The sequence below is a fragment of the Lissotriton helveticus genome, chromosome 8 (assembly GCF_964261635.1).
Source record: "Lissotriton helveticus chromosome 8, aLisHel1.1, whole genome shotgun sequence".
In the NCBI taxonomy this organism is placed as follows: domain Eukaryota; kingdom Metazoa; phylum Chordata; class Amphibia; order Caudata; family Salamandridae; genus Lissotriton; species Lissotriton helveticus.
This window is the reverse complement of record NC_136069.1, coordinates 1,215,359,939-1,215,376,451: the sequence shown is the minus strand read 5'-3', so window position 1 is coordinate 1,215,376,451 and position 16,513 is coordinate 1,215,359,939. Positions and strand designations below refer to the sequence as shown.

Below are 16,513 nucleotides of genomic sequence, written 5' to 3'. Positions count from 1 at the left end.
ACACTGTTGAAACACACAGAGATAGCATTAAATTCCATTTGTCCACAACGTCAATAATGCAGATGGAATGTTCATTGGTGGACAGAGTTAATAATTAAAGATTACGCTGTATTTTATTTTTATTCATCATAAGTATGATTATTAGACTGAATTCGGACAAAATTGTTTTTCAAAACATTTTCATGTAAAAGAGTCATACTGTATACATTTTTAAAGGCAGGTGTTCCACGTAATTATTTAAATCCACTTTGTTTAAAATATTGTGCGCGAGCCACCACATCATTGGAATAGTCACGGCCGGTTGTGGCATTGTCCAGGTTTGCGTAGTTTTTGATGTTTCCAGGCCCAGCATTATATGCAGCAATTCCACCTACAATTAAAAGTAAATAAAACACGCAGAAGTAAACTTAATACATTTTCCGCAAGTTTGTTTAACACACACAAAATATATTTTTTAATTATTTAAATAATGCACCCGTTATTGAGTGCAGGTTGCTCTATTTCTTATCTAGGTCACACAGGTGGAGAGCGACTTTTCCTCTAATGTTGCTGAGACAGTATTGACTAGCCACGGTTTATGGAGTAAAGACCTGTACTTGCTCCTGATCTAATTGTTTTCCTCAGAAGAAAGGGGCATGAACCATGTACTGCTTGGCCATGGTGGCGTCCAGGGTGCGAGTGGGCATGCCATTGTCATAACTCTATTGAAAACCCAAGGCTGATCCCACACCTCTGGTCATCTTCCTTCCAATATCCTTTTTCCTTTCATTTCTAAACTCACCAAATCACGGTACATTTGCAACTGTACACGTTTACTGAAGAGCGTGGCCTACTAGATGCTGCCCAAGCAGGTCTGCACAAGGGGTTAGGGTCATTCTGGTCTTTTTTCTTCATCTTTCTGGTGCATTCAGAAGTTCTCTCCATTCTCCTCAATCATGTCAAAAGATTGGGGTGAGAGAATGTGCAGTGGAATGTATAAGCTTTTTTTTTTGCTGATTGCTCCATTCTTTAGAATCTACAACTACACAGATGACATGTGGCTACTCTTTACGATTAAGAACTCATCTGAATCACAGGAACCTTTCAAAACACAATGCTATTCATTTGTGATTGGATGAACAGCATTTATCCGAGGTTAAATTCTGAAAAAAACGAAGGGCCCGATTCACAAAAAGTAATCTGAGACAAAATCCTGACTTTACAACTTTCGGTATTCACAAAAGGCATTTAGGAGTAGCAGAGCTAGGAATCCTATCTTTACTGCTCCTAAATGCCTTTTGTGAATACCGAAAGTCATAAAGTTAGGATTTTGTCTCAGTTTAGGATTAGTAAAGCTAGGAATCCTAACTTTACTTCTCCTAAATACCTTTTGTGAATACCGAAAGTCGTAAAGTTAGGATTTTGTATCAGATTACCTTTGTGAATCGGGCCCACAATTGTCATAACCAGAAACAAGTATGATTTTCGGTTCCCTTGGTTTGGCCCCCAGTGATGAGCATTCCCCCACAGCCCAAGGAGTCAGTAAAAAGTCTCTGAGTCCTCATTGATGAGGATCTCTCTCTCAAGCCTCAGCTAGGACCCGTCACTTCTTCCTGGTTCTTACAAATCCGAAGACTCAGGAAATCAGGAAATTCCTTAACTTTGAGACCCTTGTCCAAGTAGTCATTGCCCTGGTCATCTCTAGGGTAGACTACGCAAACTCTTCCTACCCGGGCCTCTCAAAAGGCCTCAAGCGCAGAGTTCGCTTGGCCCAGAGCCAGGCAGCCAGGTTAAATTTCCATCAACTCAGACACTGTCACATTACCCTTCCGATAAAAGACTTACTATAGAACAAAGGACCATCTTCAAGACAAGCTACAGCATTTTTAAATCCTTTCACAGAACAAACCCAGCTTTCATATCAGCACAAATTCAAAAACATATTCCCAATCATAACTTAAGATCCATCCACATGAACCTTCTCACAATTCCCACATTTAAAAGGACGAATATGGGAGTTTCCAGATTTTCAGTTCTGGCCCCTCTCATCTGGAACTCCCTAACTCCTGTGATAAGAGACACCCCTAGCTACCTGAGATTCTGGCAATTACTAAAAACATGGCTTTATAAGCTAGCATATGGCTAAACACTGTGAGTAGTGCACAGTGCTTCTGTTACCCAAGCGTCAATAACCCGTCCTGGTGTACATGCACTCAACAAATACTAGTAACATAACATAACATAGGAGGAAAGAGGGTATGGCATTCAGAAAGAATGAGAGTAATTCAATGGCTTGCTCGATCCGCTATGCCATTTCTCCTCACTCATTGCAATACCCTCAATGTGCCAACAGGTGGCTCTCCACTGTTTGTGCGAATGTGTTTAAATGAGACATGCCTATATACAATTACACATCAGTTTCTACTCAAAACTAAGACTGTCTTTAACGACTTAACTTGACCCGTATGGTGATTGAATATGATGTCGCTCAGACCTTCAGTGGAACACTGGACTGGATGAACATTCACATTAAAATTCCCATGATCTAGGGCCCAAATCCCTCTCTCTGATGGTCAAAGATAGTACTAATTTCAGTGACCTTTTGTTAACTAAAGGGTCTTTGATGCTTCAGGCTTGCCTGTTCAAAACCTGTGAGACAGTGGGGGAGCCAAGGTGTTACAAGAGTTTCCGCAGTGAAGTGACCTGCTCTGTCTTGGCTACCTCTATTCTAATGGCATTCCGAAGACTAGTGACCTATCTGCCGATTTTAAGTTCAGACTCAAGGACCTCTACCATATCACACAACTCCTACACTGGGCTAGATTCCCTAGAGTGAGAGAATTTGGTGAAGGGAGATGACAGGAGTAGAGGATATTATCACAGATAGAGACACTAGGAAGCCACTCTTGCATCTTTATTACTCCCTAGACAGACCTACTCCTTAACACAATTAACGTACACAGTACAATGGTCAACGGACCTTGCCCTCACATTGATCGAGGCTGACAGGATCCAAATATGTGTTAGAGAGAAGAAATCCTCCCCACGTCTCCAACGCAGGTCACATGCTTTCAAATTAATGTTACGGTCCTGGTACATGACCCCAGTTTATCTGAGAGCGACATGTGATGCTTCCGACAGTTGTTGTAGGGGTCGTCATTGACGGGGGACTTCTATCCATATGTGGTGGGCATGCTGAAAAATCCAGACATTTTGGGGCCAAGTTTTAGAACTCATAAAGGGAATCACAAACATTGAGCTTCCTTAGTTGACACAAATAACTATTTTAGGCCATATGAAGGTGGACAAACTTCACCCCCTTTCTTGAGATGAGGAAAATTTAATAGCCCCACTCTTACTAGTAGCCCGCATATGATAGCCCAGAAATGGAGGAACTATTCTTTACCAATGATAAACTAGTGGTGACGGTATGGACAATACATGCAACAGAGTGCCTCACAGACACCCTGATGGATACATTGCCCACATTTGACAAGATATGGACCCCGTTTCACACCTACATCACAAGTGACGGGACAATACCACACCTACCAGAACTGGTGTGATTACCTGGGTTGAGGCATTAGAAACTATTACTCTACAAGACTCAGACTAAAGAACGGAATGTGTTCAATTGTGATAATGACTTCCCACCGTTTGCTGGTCTATATGCCCTCCTGTGCATATAAGTATAAGCCTGATGCGACATAAGTGATATAATGTAATGGCAGTCGAAACTTGTTTAAAGTTGTTAAAAAAACGAGTTACCTGTTGTATATAAAACGGCGATTAGGTTGAGCGTTAGCAAAAGACATCTAGGTTTTTCCGTTATCTTGACATTGGTTATGGCATCCATTTTGAATCCACGGCAGCCATTTTGTCTGCCGCATGCTACCTCGTGTCGACCATGTGCGTTGTCCTACCTTTCTGCTCATGGCCTCTAAACTGCCCAGCAACAAGCTATTAATAGCTTTTTTGTGTTCTTCGTTGACCGTTAGGGCCTACATCTGTTAATGGTTGGCCTTAGATTGGAATGTGTTCGCCGAGATCCCTACGACTGATAGCTCCACCCACTGATCGATTGTGCCTCTCAATATTACCATGTATGGACATAAAATGTGCTCTTATGCTTTGTACCGCCTTCTTTTGAGCCCCTGTGTGTGTATAAATAAACCATGTGTTCAGTAGCCCTTTGTGCTACTTCTCGCAGTGCCGAAGGGTACTGGTTGAATTTTAGCACCACCTCATGAGGTGTAATAAACGTTATGTTTTGTATTTCCAGTTTCCATGCCAACTTTTTCCTTTGGAGTCTGCGGACTTTTGTGCACAGAAGGGCGAACCCCTTGCACTAGCGGGCCTGGCTGGGGTCTGCTACGACAAATTGGCGCCGGCACGTGGGGCTCATCGGCGACTCGGATGCCCGAAGGATTGGTCGTGACGACGGTTCGGAACTTCGCTGAGGAAGCGATCGCTGCCAGAGGAGACCCGAGTCTTGGCACCCGAGGCGGTTCTTCCCTACTTTCCGATCCGACCATCCAGGAGGCGCCGGTCCCCGACTGAGATCTCTTCTGTTGGTCCGCCGTGCAGTGACCGTTTGGTCGAATTTAGAACTTGGCAGTTGGAACCTGGACAGCCTATGATTGGTAAGAGCCATTTTGCGGCACCTGTTGTAGGTCTTGGAATTTGGATGCCCTTGAGTGGTAAGATAGTTTTAGGAAACGCTTACCGTGGCATATTTGTATTTTGGAAATCAGACTAGTCTACTTGGATTTGGATATGTATTTGGGAAATATATGAACTGCAGCTAATATAGGCAGGTAATGCGAGGACTTTTCCTCAAACTTTGTTTGTATAGCGCGATGTACTAAGAAGGTACCTTAAGCGCTCTTTCCCTATAAATAGTGTATATTTTGCGCTATTTCTTTCGACATGCCTGTTTTTAGCGCACATCGAAGGTTGTGCTGCTTTTGTAAGGGTACCAGTTTGTGACTTGAAGAATCACAGCCGGCTCCCCCCGAGGGGACACCTAATAGAGATATGTATGTGAAGTTTGGTCTTTCTGCCATAATGTACAGCACGTTGTGGCACAAATATACCAAAAAGGATCCTGAGTTACGGTGGCCATTGCATGGGTCATTTGATGCGCGAAAGGTTGAGTATGTGGAGCAATGTTTGTTTGAGCAAAAATCTAGGCGTGATATGTTTGAGAGTTTGCGAATGTGGGAGAAAGAAGTACGGCAGCAAGAAAAGCGTGAGCAAGCGTTGATTGAAAAAGAGCAGCGAAAGAGTGTGTATGAGAAAGCGCTTGAGTTGCGAAAGAAAGAAACAAAAGAACTACAGGAGCGAGAGTATAAGGAACGTAGATTACAGATATCTGGCCAATATCCTGTCCGTCAGCCTCTCTATCCTGTCCTTAATAAACCACAAGATGATTTTTTGTTATTAGATCGACCTCCACCCCGTATGCCGTTCCAACCGCTCCGCCCGGAGACGGCTCTGACTCTGACTCGGAGCAACAGAAAACGCGGGATACTCGATCCATGTTATCAGCTGAACGTTTGTCCGAACTACGGCAGGCTGCTCGTAAAGCACAGCGTAGTACTCATTCTGCTCCCGATATCTTAGCTAGCATAAAGGATTGGTCAGAAAAGGAGCAGATATTTGCTGAAGAAGTCATAGAAATGTTTCGGAAATACTCTTCGGTGTTAGAACCAACTGATATAGCGAATGATCATAGACTCTTACGTGATGGCTCTTTTGTTTTTTCTCAGGTACCAGACGCGATTAGACGACTGGTTAAATTACGAAATGAGGCGTCCCAGCTGAAGGAGCAGAAAAAGAATGCGGACAGCGTTCCACAGCCTAATCCGAATGGAGTATCGCCGTCTTCTCTCTCCGAGACAGATAAGATAAAATCTGCCCAAATGAAACCTATGCGGGAAGCCGCACCCTTGTATGTTCCTCCTATAGGAAAGGGAGACGATGATGATAAAAATTCTGCTGATTCCAAGGGTTATTTTATTTATAATTGGGTATACACTCCGTGGAATAGAGCAGATGTAATGGCGCTTAAAAAGGCGTTGCCTGACCCGCGTAAAAACCCGGCGGCCTTTTATGAGGAAGTTGAAGGCGCCTTAAATTCTTGCACTATGACCTTACGCGATATAGATTTGTTTTTCGGTTTAATTTTACCCCCAGACATGTGGCGAACAGTTCGTAAGATTGACGATCGTGTTATTTTGGGTGCTGAATGGAAAGATCTTGAACAGTTGGATGTCGATAGAGAACCCGCCCAAAAGCCGCATCGGTTAATATTGAATCTTCCTGCAGCCATTTTGACTAAACTTAAAATGATTATTCCCCCTAAAAAGATTGATTGGACGATGTTAGCGTCCTGTAAGCAAAAGGCAGATGAATCGGTTTCAGATTTTTTCACACATTTTGAAGAAACTTTTCATGATTTTAGCGGCCAATCTTTAACAGATGATACCGGCAGACATCTGTTTGTTGATAAATATGTTACGAATTTGTTACCAGGGATAGCTAGCTGTTTAAAAGCTAGTGTGAGTTCTTGGACTACCTCCTCTCCGGCCTCTGTTTTAACGATGGCTCAGTATTATGAGCGCCAAGAAGCGGAAGCTAAGGGGAATGAGGACAAGAAATCTAAAGAGTTAAAAACGAAAGTTATGATGGCCCAGGTATATGGCCCGCCTTCTAGAGGTTATGATAGGGGCCCTGATAGAAACTATGATAGAGGTAGACGAACATCTCTCAATACTCCTTACACTCGTACGAATTTGAATATTAATCAATGTGCATATTGTAAGCAGTCCAGCCATTGGATGCGTAATTGCCCATTATTGCGTCCCCCACAGGATGCTCGTGGGCGGGGCCAAGGGAGAAATGGTTCAGGATCTTCAGATGCTCGGGGAAATGTGAATGATCGTGTTTGATCTGATGCAAATGTACGCCCACAGTATAGACAGAACACCTTTGATAGGCGAAATCAATATCAGATGTCCGATTATGTTCAGCCTGATCTGTACGATTCAGCTCATGCATAGGATTGCCTAGGATGGGGTAAGGAATCAATTGAAGTTCCAGTAGATCAGACGGGTCCCTATGTTACAGCACATGTTTTGGGTTCTACTGATCGGTTTCTGGTCGATACAGGAGCTACTCGTAGCGCTTTATCTAAACAATTGGTTCTGAGGGCTCCCCTGTCTGGCACGACTATTACTTCAATAGGTTTCGATGGAACACCTTCCCTTAGCCCATTGTCACAACCACTTCCACTTCATGTTGATAAATTCAGTGCTTCATGCCCATTTTTGCTTTCCCCTAATACACCAGACAATATTGTAGGCCTTGACATGCTGAAGTACTTTAGAGCCACGATACGATGTTCTCCTGAAGGGGTACGAGTCATTTTAAATGATAATTATTCCGAATTTGACAGAATTTGTCTTGTTAAAGAAGACGTTGCATTGGCCACTCTTCCTGAGTCCCTCTGGGCTACATCAGATACTGATGTGGGTCAGATGGTAATTCCTCCAGTTCAGATCAGTGTTAAGGAGGGAGCTGTGTTACCCCGATTGCCACAATACCGGATTTCACAGGAGGGAGAAGAAGCACTCATACAAATTGTACATGATCTTATCCGGGTTGGGGTTGTTGAGGAAGTTCCATTCAATGTTTGCAATAGCCCGATTCTTCCAATTCTGAAGAGAGATACTGATAAGCGTCTTTACAGATTCATTATTGATTTAAGGGAGGTGAATAGGATTGTCATACCACAGTATCCTGTGGTGTCTGACATCACAACATTCCTTACTTTGGTTCCCCCAGCTGCTACTACATTTTCTGTGATAGACTTGAAGAACGCTTTCTTTTCGATCTCTATTCATCCTGATAGCCGATATTTGTTCGGTTTCACTTTGAATAATCGATCTTACCAATTTTGTAGAGTTCCTCAAGGCTATACTGAGAGTCCGAGTATTTACAGTCAAGCATTGAAAAGGGAACTTGATTTGTTTGTGTTGCCTGAAGGTGTGGCTCTCATCCAATATGTCGATGACATCTTGTTGGCAGCCGACACCCCAGAAAAGTGTGAAAAATGTACACTCTCTTTGCTTTCTTTTCTTGCCTTACATCATCATAAGGTATCTCGGAAGAAATTGCAATATTGTAGACCAAAGGTAACCTACTTAGGTCACCTTTTGTCTAAGGAGGGACGTGCATTGACATCAGACCGCATACAAGCAATTTTAGATACACCAGTTCCTACCACACAGAAAGGAGTACGTGCGTTTTTGGGTCTTACTTCCTTTTGTAGACAGTGGATCTTGGGATTTTCACACATTGTTAAACCATTGTTAGCACTTTTGACGAAAGATACCCCAGTACCTCTCCCATGGACAGAAGAATGTGAAAGTGCTTTTCGACAACTACGACAAGCCCTTTGCTCAGCACCACTGTTAGGTACACCAGATTACACGAAACTTTTCACACTTTATGTACATGAGAAAGACGGATGTGCATTGTCAGTGTTGGTTCAGTTACACGGCGATAAGCAACGCCTGTGTGCTCACTACTCAGCAGTTCTGGATCCTGTTGCTAGAGCATTACCTGGATGCTTTCGTTCAGTTACAGCAACAGCAGTGTCAATTCGACAGAGTGAGGGAATAGTTTTGTCACACAAATTGTTAGTGTTAGTACCACATGCTGTTGATGCCCTTTTAAATCAGACGAAAACGCAGCATTTGACCAGTGCTCGTCTTACAGGATATGAATTGACATTGCTAGCTCCTCACATTACATTGAGGAGATGTGCAACTCTGAATCCAGCCACTTTGTTGCCATATCCGGCGACCCAGCCTCAGTCACAAGAAACGCACAATTGTATTTTTCGGACTGAGGAACAGACAAAGGGTCGCATTGATTTACAGGATACGCCCCTTCCAGATGTGGATGGTGAATTGTGGGTTGATGGGTCTTGCCTGAAGTTGCCGGATGGTACGACTTCAGCCGCATATGCAATTACCACACTTGAAACAATAGTGGAGACAGCTCGCATACCACAGAAATCAGCCCAAGCAGCTGAGTTGATAGCTCTGACGAGAGCATGTGAGCTCAGTGCTGGGTTGTGCGTGAACATTTATACGGATAGCCGCTATGCTTTTGGAGTAGCACATGATTTTGGCCTACTCTGGAAGGAAAGAGGCTTTCTTACATCTCATGGAATACAAATAATGCACGGAGATTTGGTGCATAATCTTTTGACTGCATTGACATATCCGAAGAAAGTAGCTATCATAAAATGCAGTGCACACAAGAAAGTAACAGATAAAATTGGTCAGGGAAATGCCTTTGTAGATCATGTAGCACGTGAAACTGCCATGCACAGGAACACTACTTCTATGTATGTAGTGAAATCACAAGCTGAAAGGTGGCACGATGCTAGGCAGGAAGTGCGAGAGATACAGCCTCTGACCAAGAACGTGAATAGTGGTCAAAATATGGAGAGTTAGATGACGAAGGTTGTTGGAGAAATACGCAGATGGACTGATGGAAGCTGAGTATAGCTTTCGTACAGCCTATGGTCCAGATGGCACATGGGTTAGCACATGTTGGAGCTTCCGCAATAACGAAAATGCTTATGCAAGTGTGGGAGCATCAAGAAATTGTTAACACGGCTAAAAGAGTAGTACAGTCCTGCTTGATTTGTTTGCAATACAATCCTGGAAAGGGAACGCGAGTTCCATCTGGAGGTTTTGTTACACCAACTGCACCTTTTGAAGTCCTGCAAATGGACTATATCCAGCTTGAGCGGTGTAATAATTTAAAGTATGTTCTAGTTTTGGTTTGTGCTTTCAGTAAATGGATTGAGGCATACCCCACGAAAGACAATAATGCGATTACTACTGCTAAGGTGCTACTGAAAGAATTCTTCCCCAGATTTGGTGTTTGCAGACTCCTATGGAATGATAACGGACCTCATTTTGTTGGGGAAGTTATCAAGTATGTTCTGAAAGGATTGGGAATCAAGCAAAAGTTTCATGCTGTGTTCCATCCACAATCAGCAGGATTGGTGGAAAGGTACAATGCTACTCTGAAGCTAAAAATCCCGAAAATCGTAGCCTCCACGAAATTGACTTGGCCAGATGCATTACCATTGGCATAGATGTCCATTAGATCAGTACCACATTCTAGAACGGGTCTCACCCCGTATGAGGTGGTATTTGGACGGCCGATGAATATTTGGGGAGTTCCAAAACCAAGCTCTGTGTATGATGTACCTTGTGTTTTTAATGAATGACTATTTGGCACAATTAACTGATAGCTTTGTTTCTATTCATCAACAGGTTCGAGAAGCGCTCCCCGATAAATCCCAAGGTCAAGGCCATGAACTCCGTCCTGGTGATTATGTCATGATAAAAGCCTTCGAGAGGTCAAGCAGCTTGGAACCAAGGTGGCGTGGACCGGAACAGTTACTCCTCGCTACGAGAACGGCAGTTCGTGTCACCAACAAACGGAATTGGGTGCACAGCATCCACTGCCGGAAGGTCTTGCCGACCTTGGTGGAACCTGCTGCGCTGACCGATCATCGAGACATCCTGACTGCGGAGAAAGGCCCTGCTGTATCACCTGACGGATCTGAGGAGTTCTTCCCGGACCAGACAACTTCTGGAGCAACGCGATACAATTTGAGTTCAAGAAAGTGATTCCTATAGTTTTCTTTTTGTTGCGAGACTGGTTGAGCAACCGCTCTGGGTAGTGGAAACGGAGAGCCGATATGACAAGGGAGGGGGATCAGCCCTGCGTAGTGTAGTGACACCTGTCTTGGTCTGTGGCGAAGAAACCAACGTCTGCCCAGAGTAAAGAGCTCATTGACTATTTTTGTTTTTTCTATTTTTTAGTTTGAAGATGACTCTTGTGACTATGAATACTACTAAGAAAAAGATTTTAGGAGTATTAGGTGTGTTTGTTGTTTTGACGATTATAGCAGTGATCGCTTGGTCCGTTGAGATAGTGACTCCTGCTCGTGGGTTTGTGGTGGTTCCAACTACTCCTATTCCGGAAGAGCACCAGGATTTCACTCTTCCTTATCATGAGTATAAGCATCGAGAATCTTACTTGAATAATACTTTTGTTCAAATGCTCCACCACACTCACAATGCCACAAATACTACAAATTGTTGGATATGTGGCATGCTTCCAGCTCATCAAAAGAAAGGTGGAACACCGTTTATTCCACTTCCTTTTTCGCATAATGGTTCTTGTCGAGCCTGGTACACTCTTCTCTTTTCGAACAGAAAACCTGCAGTGGGTGGACTTCTCTTTCATCTGAATAAAGAGTGTTATCAAGATGAACATGGGTATCCCCAAGCGAATGGAACTATATGGGAATGGGAAGAATAACGACCGGACAATGCTTCTACGCCTTATGTTTTCACCCACACGAGAGACTCTACTACGAGCAACGAATCTGTAATTACTGTAACACGGACAAAAGCAAATTTATGTGTACAAAGTACTGGATGAATTCCAGTTGGGTCTAGTGACTGTGTTGTTGTATTAAATATGGATGGAATAAATGACAGTACTTTTCTAGCGTCACATAACACGTATTTAGTATGTGGAAGACATGGATATCACAGATTACCTATAGGGTGGTCTGGTACATGTTATGTATCTTTTCTATTACCCCCTGTTTTTCTGGCACCTGCTTCGTATCATCGAGATTTTAAAATGTTTAGAATTATTTCTATGAATCGCTACAAACAGACAATTCGAATTGATGATGTGGACCAAACCGACACTAGCTTACAGCAATATCTTGATTTTAATTTAGGATTATTTCCCTTTGTAGGTGCTGCATTAAATAGAAGGAAAATACTACGATTAACTAGAGTTGTAGAAGTTGTCACTAATGAAACTGCTGTAGCTTTAGGAAATATTACAGAAGAGTTGCAAATTGCCAGAATTGTAACCCTCCAAAACCGGATGGTCCTTGATGTAATGTTAGCAGATAGAGGAGGAGCATGTAAAGTCATCGGAAGTAGTTGTTGTGTTTTCATCCCAGATAACTCACCTTCTGTATATGAGGCAATTCTTAAACTACATAAAATCGCTTCTGATATTCATGAGAAAAATGGCACATAGACTTTTGCGGGATGGTTTTGGGCTTTGATCTCTGCCTGGGGTTGGAAATTACTGACTATTCTATGTATCGTAATTGCAGTGATTTTCACCTGTTGTATGTGTATCCATTGTGGCCCAATGTTATGTTCCATGTGTATAACTGCCTGTATATCATCTAGAAGGAATGCCGCAAAAGCACAAGAGACCTTGGATAAAGAAGTGACCAATATAATGTGCATAGATATACGAGATGAAAGCACAGATTACCCCAAAATAGCATAAAGGGTCATCTGTTGTATATAAAACGGCGATTAGGTTGAGCGTTAGCAAAAGACATCTAGGTTTTTCCGTTATCTTGACATTGGTTATGGCATCGATTTAGGAAGCGGCTAAAAACGCACCTGTTCCCCTGATCTCCCCCTCCCGCCCCGGGCGTCCCTCTGGTTTGATTGGATCTTAGCGCTGGGATACTTACGGGTGACTACGCGCTCTACAAAATCTAATAAGAATAATAATAATAATTTTGAATCCACGGCAGCCATTTTGTCTGCCGCATGCTACCTCGTGTCGACCATGTGCGTTGTCCTACCTTTCTGCTCATGGCCTCTAAACTGCCCAGCAACAAGCTATTAATAGCTTCTTTGTGTTCTTCGTTGACCGTTAGGGCCTACATCTGTTAATGGTTGGCCTTAGATTGGAATGTGTTCGCCGAGACCCCTACGACTGATAGCTCCACCCACTGATCGATTGTGCCTCTCAATATTACCATGTATGGACATAAAATGTGCTCTTATGCTTTGTACCGCCTTCTTTTGAGCCCCTGTGTGGGTATAAATAAACCATGTGTTCAGTAGCCCATTGTGCTACTTCTCGATGTGCCGAAGGGTACTGGTTGAATTTTAGCACCACCTCATGAGGTGTAATAAACATTATGTTTTGTATTTCCAGTTTCCGTGCCAACTTTTTCCTTTGGAGTCTGCGGACTTTTGTGCACAGAAGGGCGAACCCCTTGCACTAGCGGGCCTGGCTGAGGTCTGCTACGACATATCCACAGTGATTAAAATACCATTTATCTAGGTGAGAGAAACTAAACGTTTTATCTTTAATGTGGATATTTCCTGAAATCAAAAACAGGTTCCTTCCTATGCAGAGGGAGAGCATATTTAGCTGCCGATTTTTATTAATGTTTTGTGTATAATTTCCTCAGCCTCTCTCCAAAAATAATAATTTTATGGTTCAGTCTAACAGTCTAAAACAAGCCTCAATTATGAGTATAGCGATACAAAAGAGGATGATGGACGGAGCGTTTGAACAAATCAAACACTCACCCCCAGTCAACTGATCTGGGTTTAATCCATCACCATTCTTTAGTTCACTCAGCTACCCCAGTTCAGACATGGCTATATGCAAATCAGTCTGACCATGTGCCTCATGGGAACAGTCCAGCCCGAACTGCCAAGCCATGTCTTCCCTGGACCGGAAACAAGCATCCTGGGACCAGTTTCGGATTCATAATCCTCATCAGCCAGGCTATCTTGAATCCAGTGGCCAAGTGAACAAGGGACTCACGTCTGAGCATACCCTGCCACACTTAGGGCGAACCAAGTGATACAAAAGGGGATGATGGACGGAGCGTTTGAACAAATCATACACTCACCCCCAGTCAACTGATCTGGGTTTAATCCATCACCATTCTTTAGTTCACTCAGCCACCCCAGTTCAGACATGGCTATATGCAAATCAGTCTGACCCTGTGCCTCATGGGAACAGTCTAGCCCGAACTGCCAAGCCATGTCTTCCCTGGACCGGAAACAAGCATCCTGGGACCGGTTTCGGATTCATAATCCTCATCAGCCAGGCTATCTTGAATCCAGTGGCCAAGTGAAAAAGGGACTCACGTCTGAGCATACCCTGCCACACTTAGGGCGAACAAAGCGATACAAAAGGGGATGATGGACGGAGCGTTTGAACAAATCAAACACTCACCCCCAGTCAACTGATCTGGGTTTAATCCATCACCATTCTTTAGTTCACTCAGCCATCCCAGTTCAGACATGGCTATATGCAAATCAGTCTGACCCTGTGCCTCATGGGAACAGTCCAGCCCGAACTGCCAAGCCATGTCTTCCATGGACCAGAAACAAGCATCCTGGGACCGGTTTCGGATTAATAATCCTCATCAGCCAGGCTATCTTAAATCCAGTGGCCAAGTGAACAAGGGACTCACGTCTGAGCATACCCTGCCACACTTAGGGCGAACAAAGCGATACAAAAGGGGATGATGGACAGAGCGTTTGAACAAATCAAACACTCACCCCCAGTCAACTGATCTGGGTTTAATCCATCACCATTCTTTAGTTCACTCAGCCACCCCAGTTCAGACATGGCTATATGCAAATCAGTCTGACCCTGTGCCTCATGGGAACAGTCCAGCCCGAACTGCCAAGCCATGTCTTCCCTGGACCGGAAACAAGCATCCTGGGACCGGTTTCGGATTCATAATCCTCATCAGCCAGGCTGTCTTGAATCCAGTGGCCAAGTGAGCAAGGGACTCACGTCTGAGCATACCCTGCCACACTTAGGGCGAACAAAGCGATACAAAAGGGGATGATGGACGGAGCGTTTGAACAAATCAAACACTCACCCCCAGTCAACTGATCTGGGTTTAATCCATCACCATTCTTTAGTTCACTCAGCCGCCCCAGTTCAGACATGGCTATATGCAAATAAGTCTGACCCTGTGCCTCATGGGAACAGTCCAGCCCGAACTGCCAAGCCATGTCTTCCCTGGACCGTAAACAAGCATCCTGGGACCAGTTTCAGATTAATAATCCTCATCAGCCAGGCTATCTTGAATCCAGTGGCCAAATGAAAAAGGGACTCACGTCTGAGCATACCCTGCCACACTTAGGGCGAACAAAGCGATACAAAAGGGGATGATGGACGGAGCGTTTGAACAAATCAAACACTCACACCCAGTCAACTGATCTGGGTTTCATCCATCACCATTCTTTAGTTCACTCAGCCACCCCAGTTCAGACATGGCTATATGCAAATCAGTCTGACCCTGTGCCTCATGGGAACAGTCCAGCCCGAACTGCCAAGCCATGTCTTCCCTGGACCGGAAACAAGCATCCTGGGACCGGTTTCGGATTCATAATCCTCATCAGCCAGGCTTTCTTGAATCCAGTGGCCAAGTGAACAAGGGACTCACGTCTGAGCATACCCTGCCACACTTGGGGCGAACAAAGCGATACAAAAGGGGATGATGCACGGAGCGTTTGAACAAATCAAACACTCGCCCCCAGTCAACTGATCTGGGTTTCATCCATCACCATTCTTTAGTTCACTCAGCCATCTCAGTTCAGACATGGCTATATGCAAATCAGTCTGACCCTGTGCCTCATGGGAACAGACCAGCCCGAACTGCCAAGCCATGTCTTCCCTGGACCGGAAACAAGCATCCTGGGACCGGTTTCGGATTAATAATCCTCATCAGCCAGGCTATCTTGAATCCAGTGGCCAAGTGAAAAAGGGACTCACGTCTGAGCATACCCTGCCACACTTAGCGCGAACAAAGCGATACAAAAGGGGATGATGGACAGAGCGTTTGAACAAATCAAACACTCACCCCCAGTCAACTGATCTGGGTTTCATCCATCACCATTCTTTAGTTCACTCAGCCACCCTAGTTCAGACATGGCTATGTGCAAATCAGTCTGACCCTGTGCCTCATGGGAACAGTCCAGCCCGAACTGCCAAGCCATGTCTACCCTGGACCGGAAACAAGCATCCTGGGACCAGTTTCGGATTCATAATCCTCATCAGCCAGGCTATCTTGAATCCAGTGGCCAAGTCAACAAGGGATTCACGTCTGAGCATACCCTGCCACACCTAGGGCGAACAAAGTGATACAAAAGGGGATGATGGACGGAGCGTTTGAACAAATCAAACACTCACCCCCAGTCAACTGATCTGGGTTTAATCCATCACCATTCTTTAGTTCACTCAGCCACCCCAGTTCAGACATGGCTATATGCAAATCAGTCTGACCCTGTGCCTCATGGGAACAGCCCTGCCCGAACTGCCAAGCCATGTCTTCCCTGGACCGGAAACAAGCATCCTGGGACCGGTTTTGGATTCATAATCTTCATCAGCCAGGCTATCTTGAATCCAGTGGCCAAGTGAACAAGGGACTCACGTCTGAGCATACCCTGCCACACTTAGGGCGAACAAAGCGATACAAAAGGGGATGATGGACGGAGCGTTTGAACAAATCAAACACTCACCCCCAGTCAACTGATCTGGGTTTAATCCATCACCATTCTTTAGTTCACTCAGCCATCCCAGTTCAGACATGGCTATATGCAAATCAGTCTGACCCTGTGCC

At 44.3% G+C, this 16,513-nt stretch overlaps 1 protein-coding gene across 1 annotated transcript in view; it reads right to left on the bottom strand.

The window, feature by feature from the left end:
- Positions 1-233: 233 nt before the first annotated feature.
- LOC144773874 (lysozyme g-like) overlaps positions 234-16,513 on the bottom strand; it is a 52,560-nt gene continuing 36,280 nt past the window's right edge. The window contains exon 5 of the mRNA XM_078658958.1: positions 234-370. Within this exon, the coding sequence (XP_078515084.1) occupies positions 234-370 (137 nt within the window). The remainder of the gene's footprint in view (positions 371-16,513) is intronic.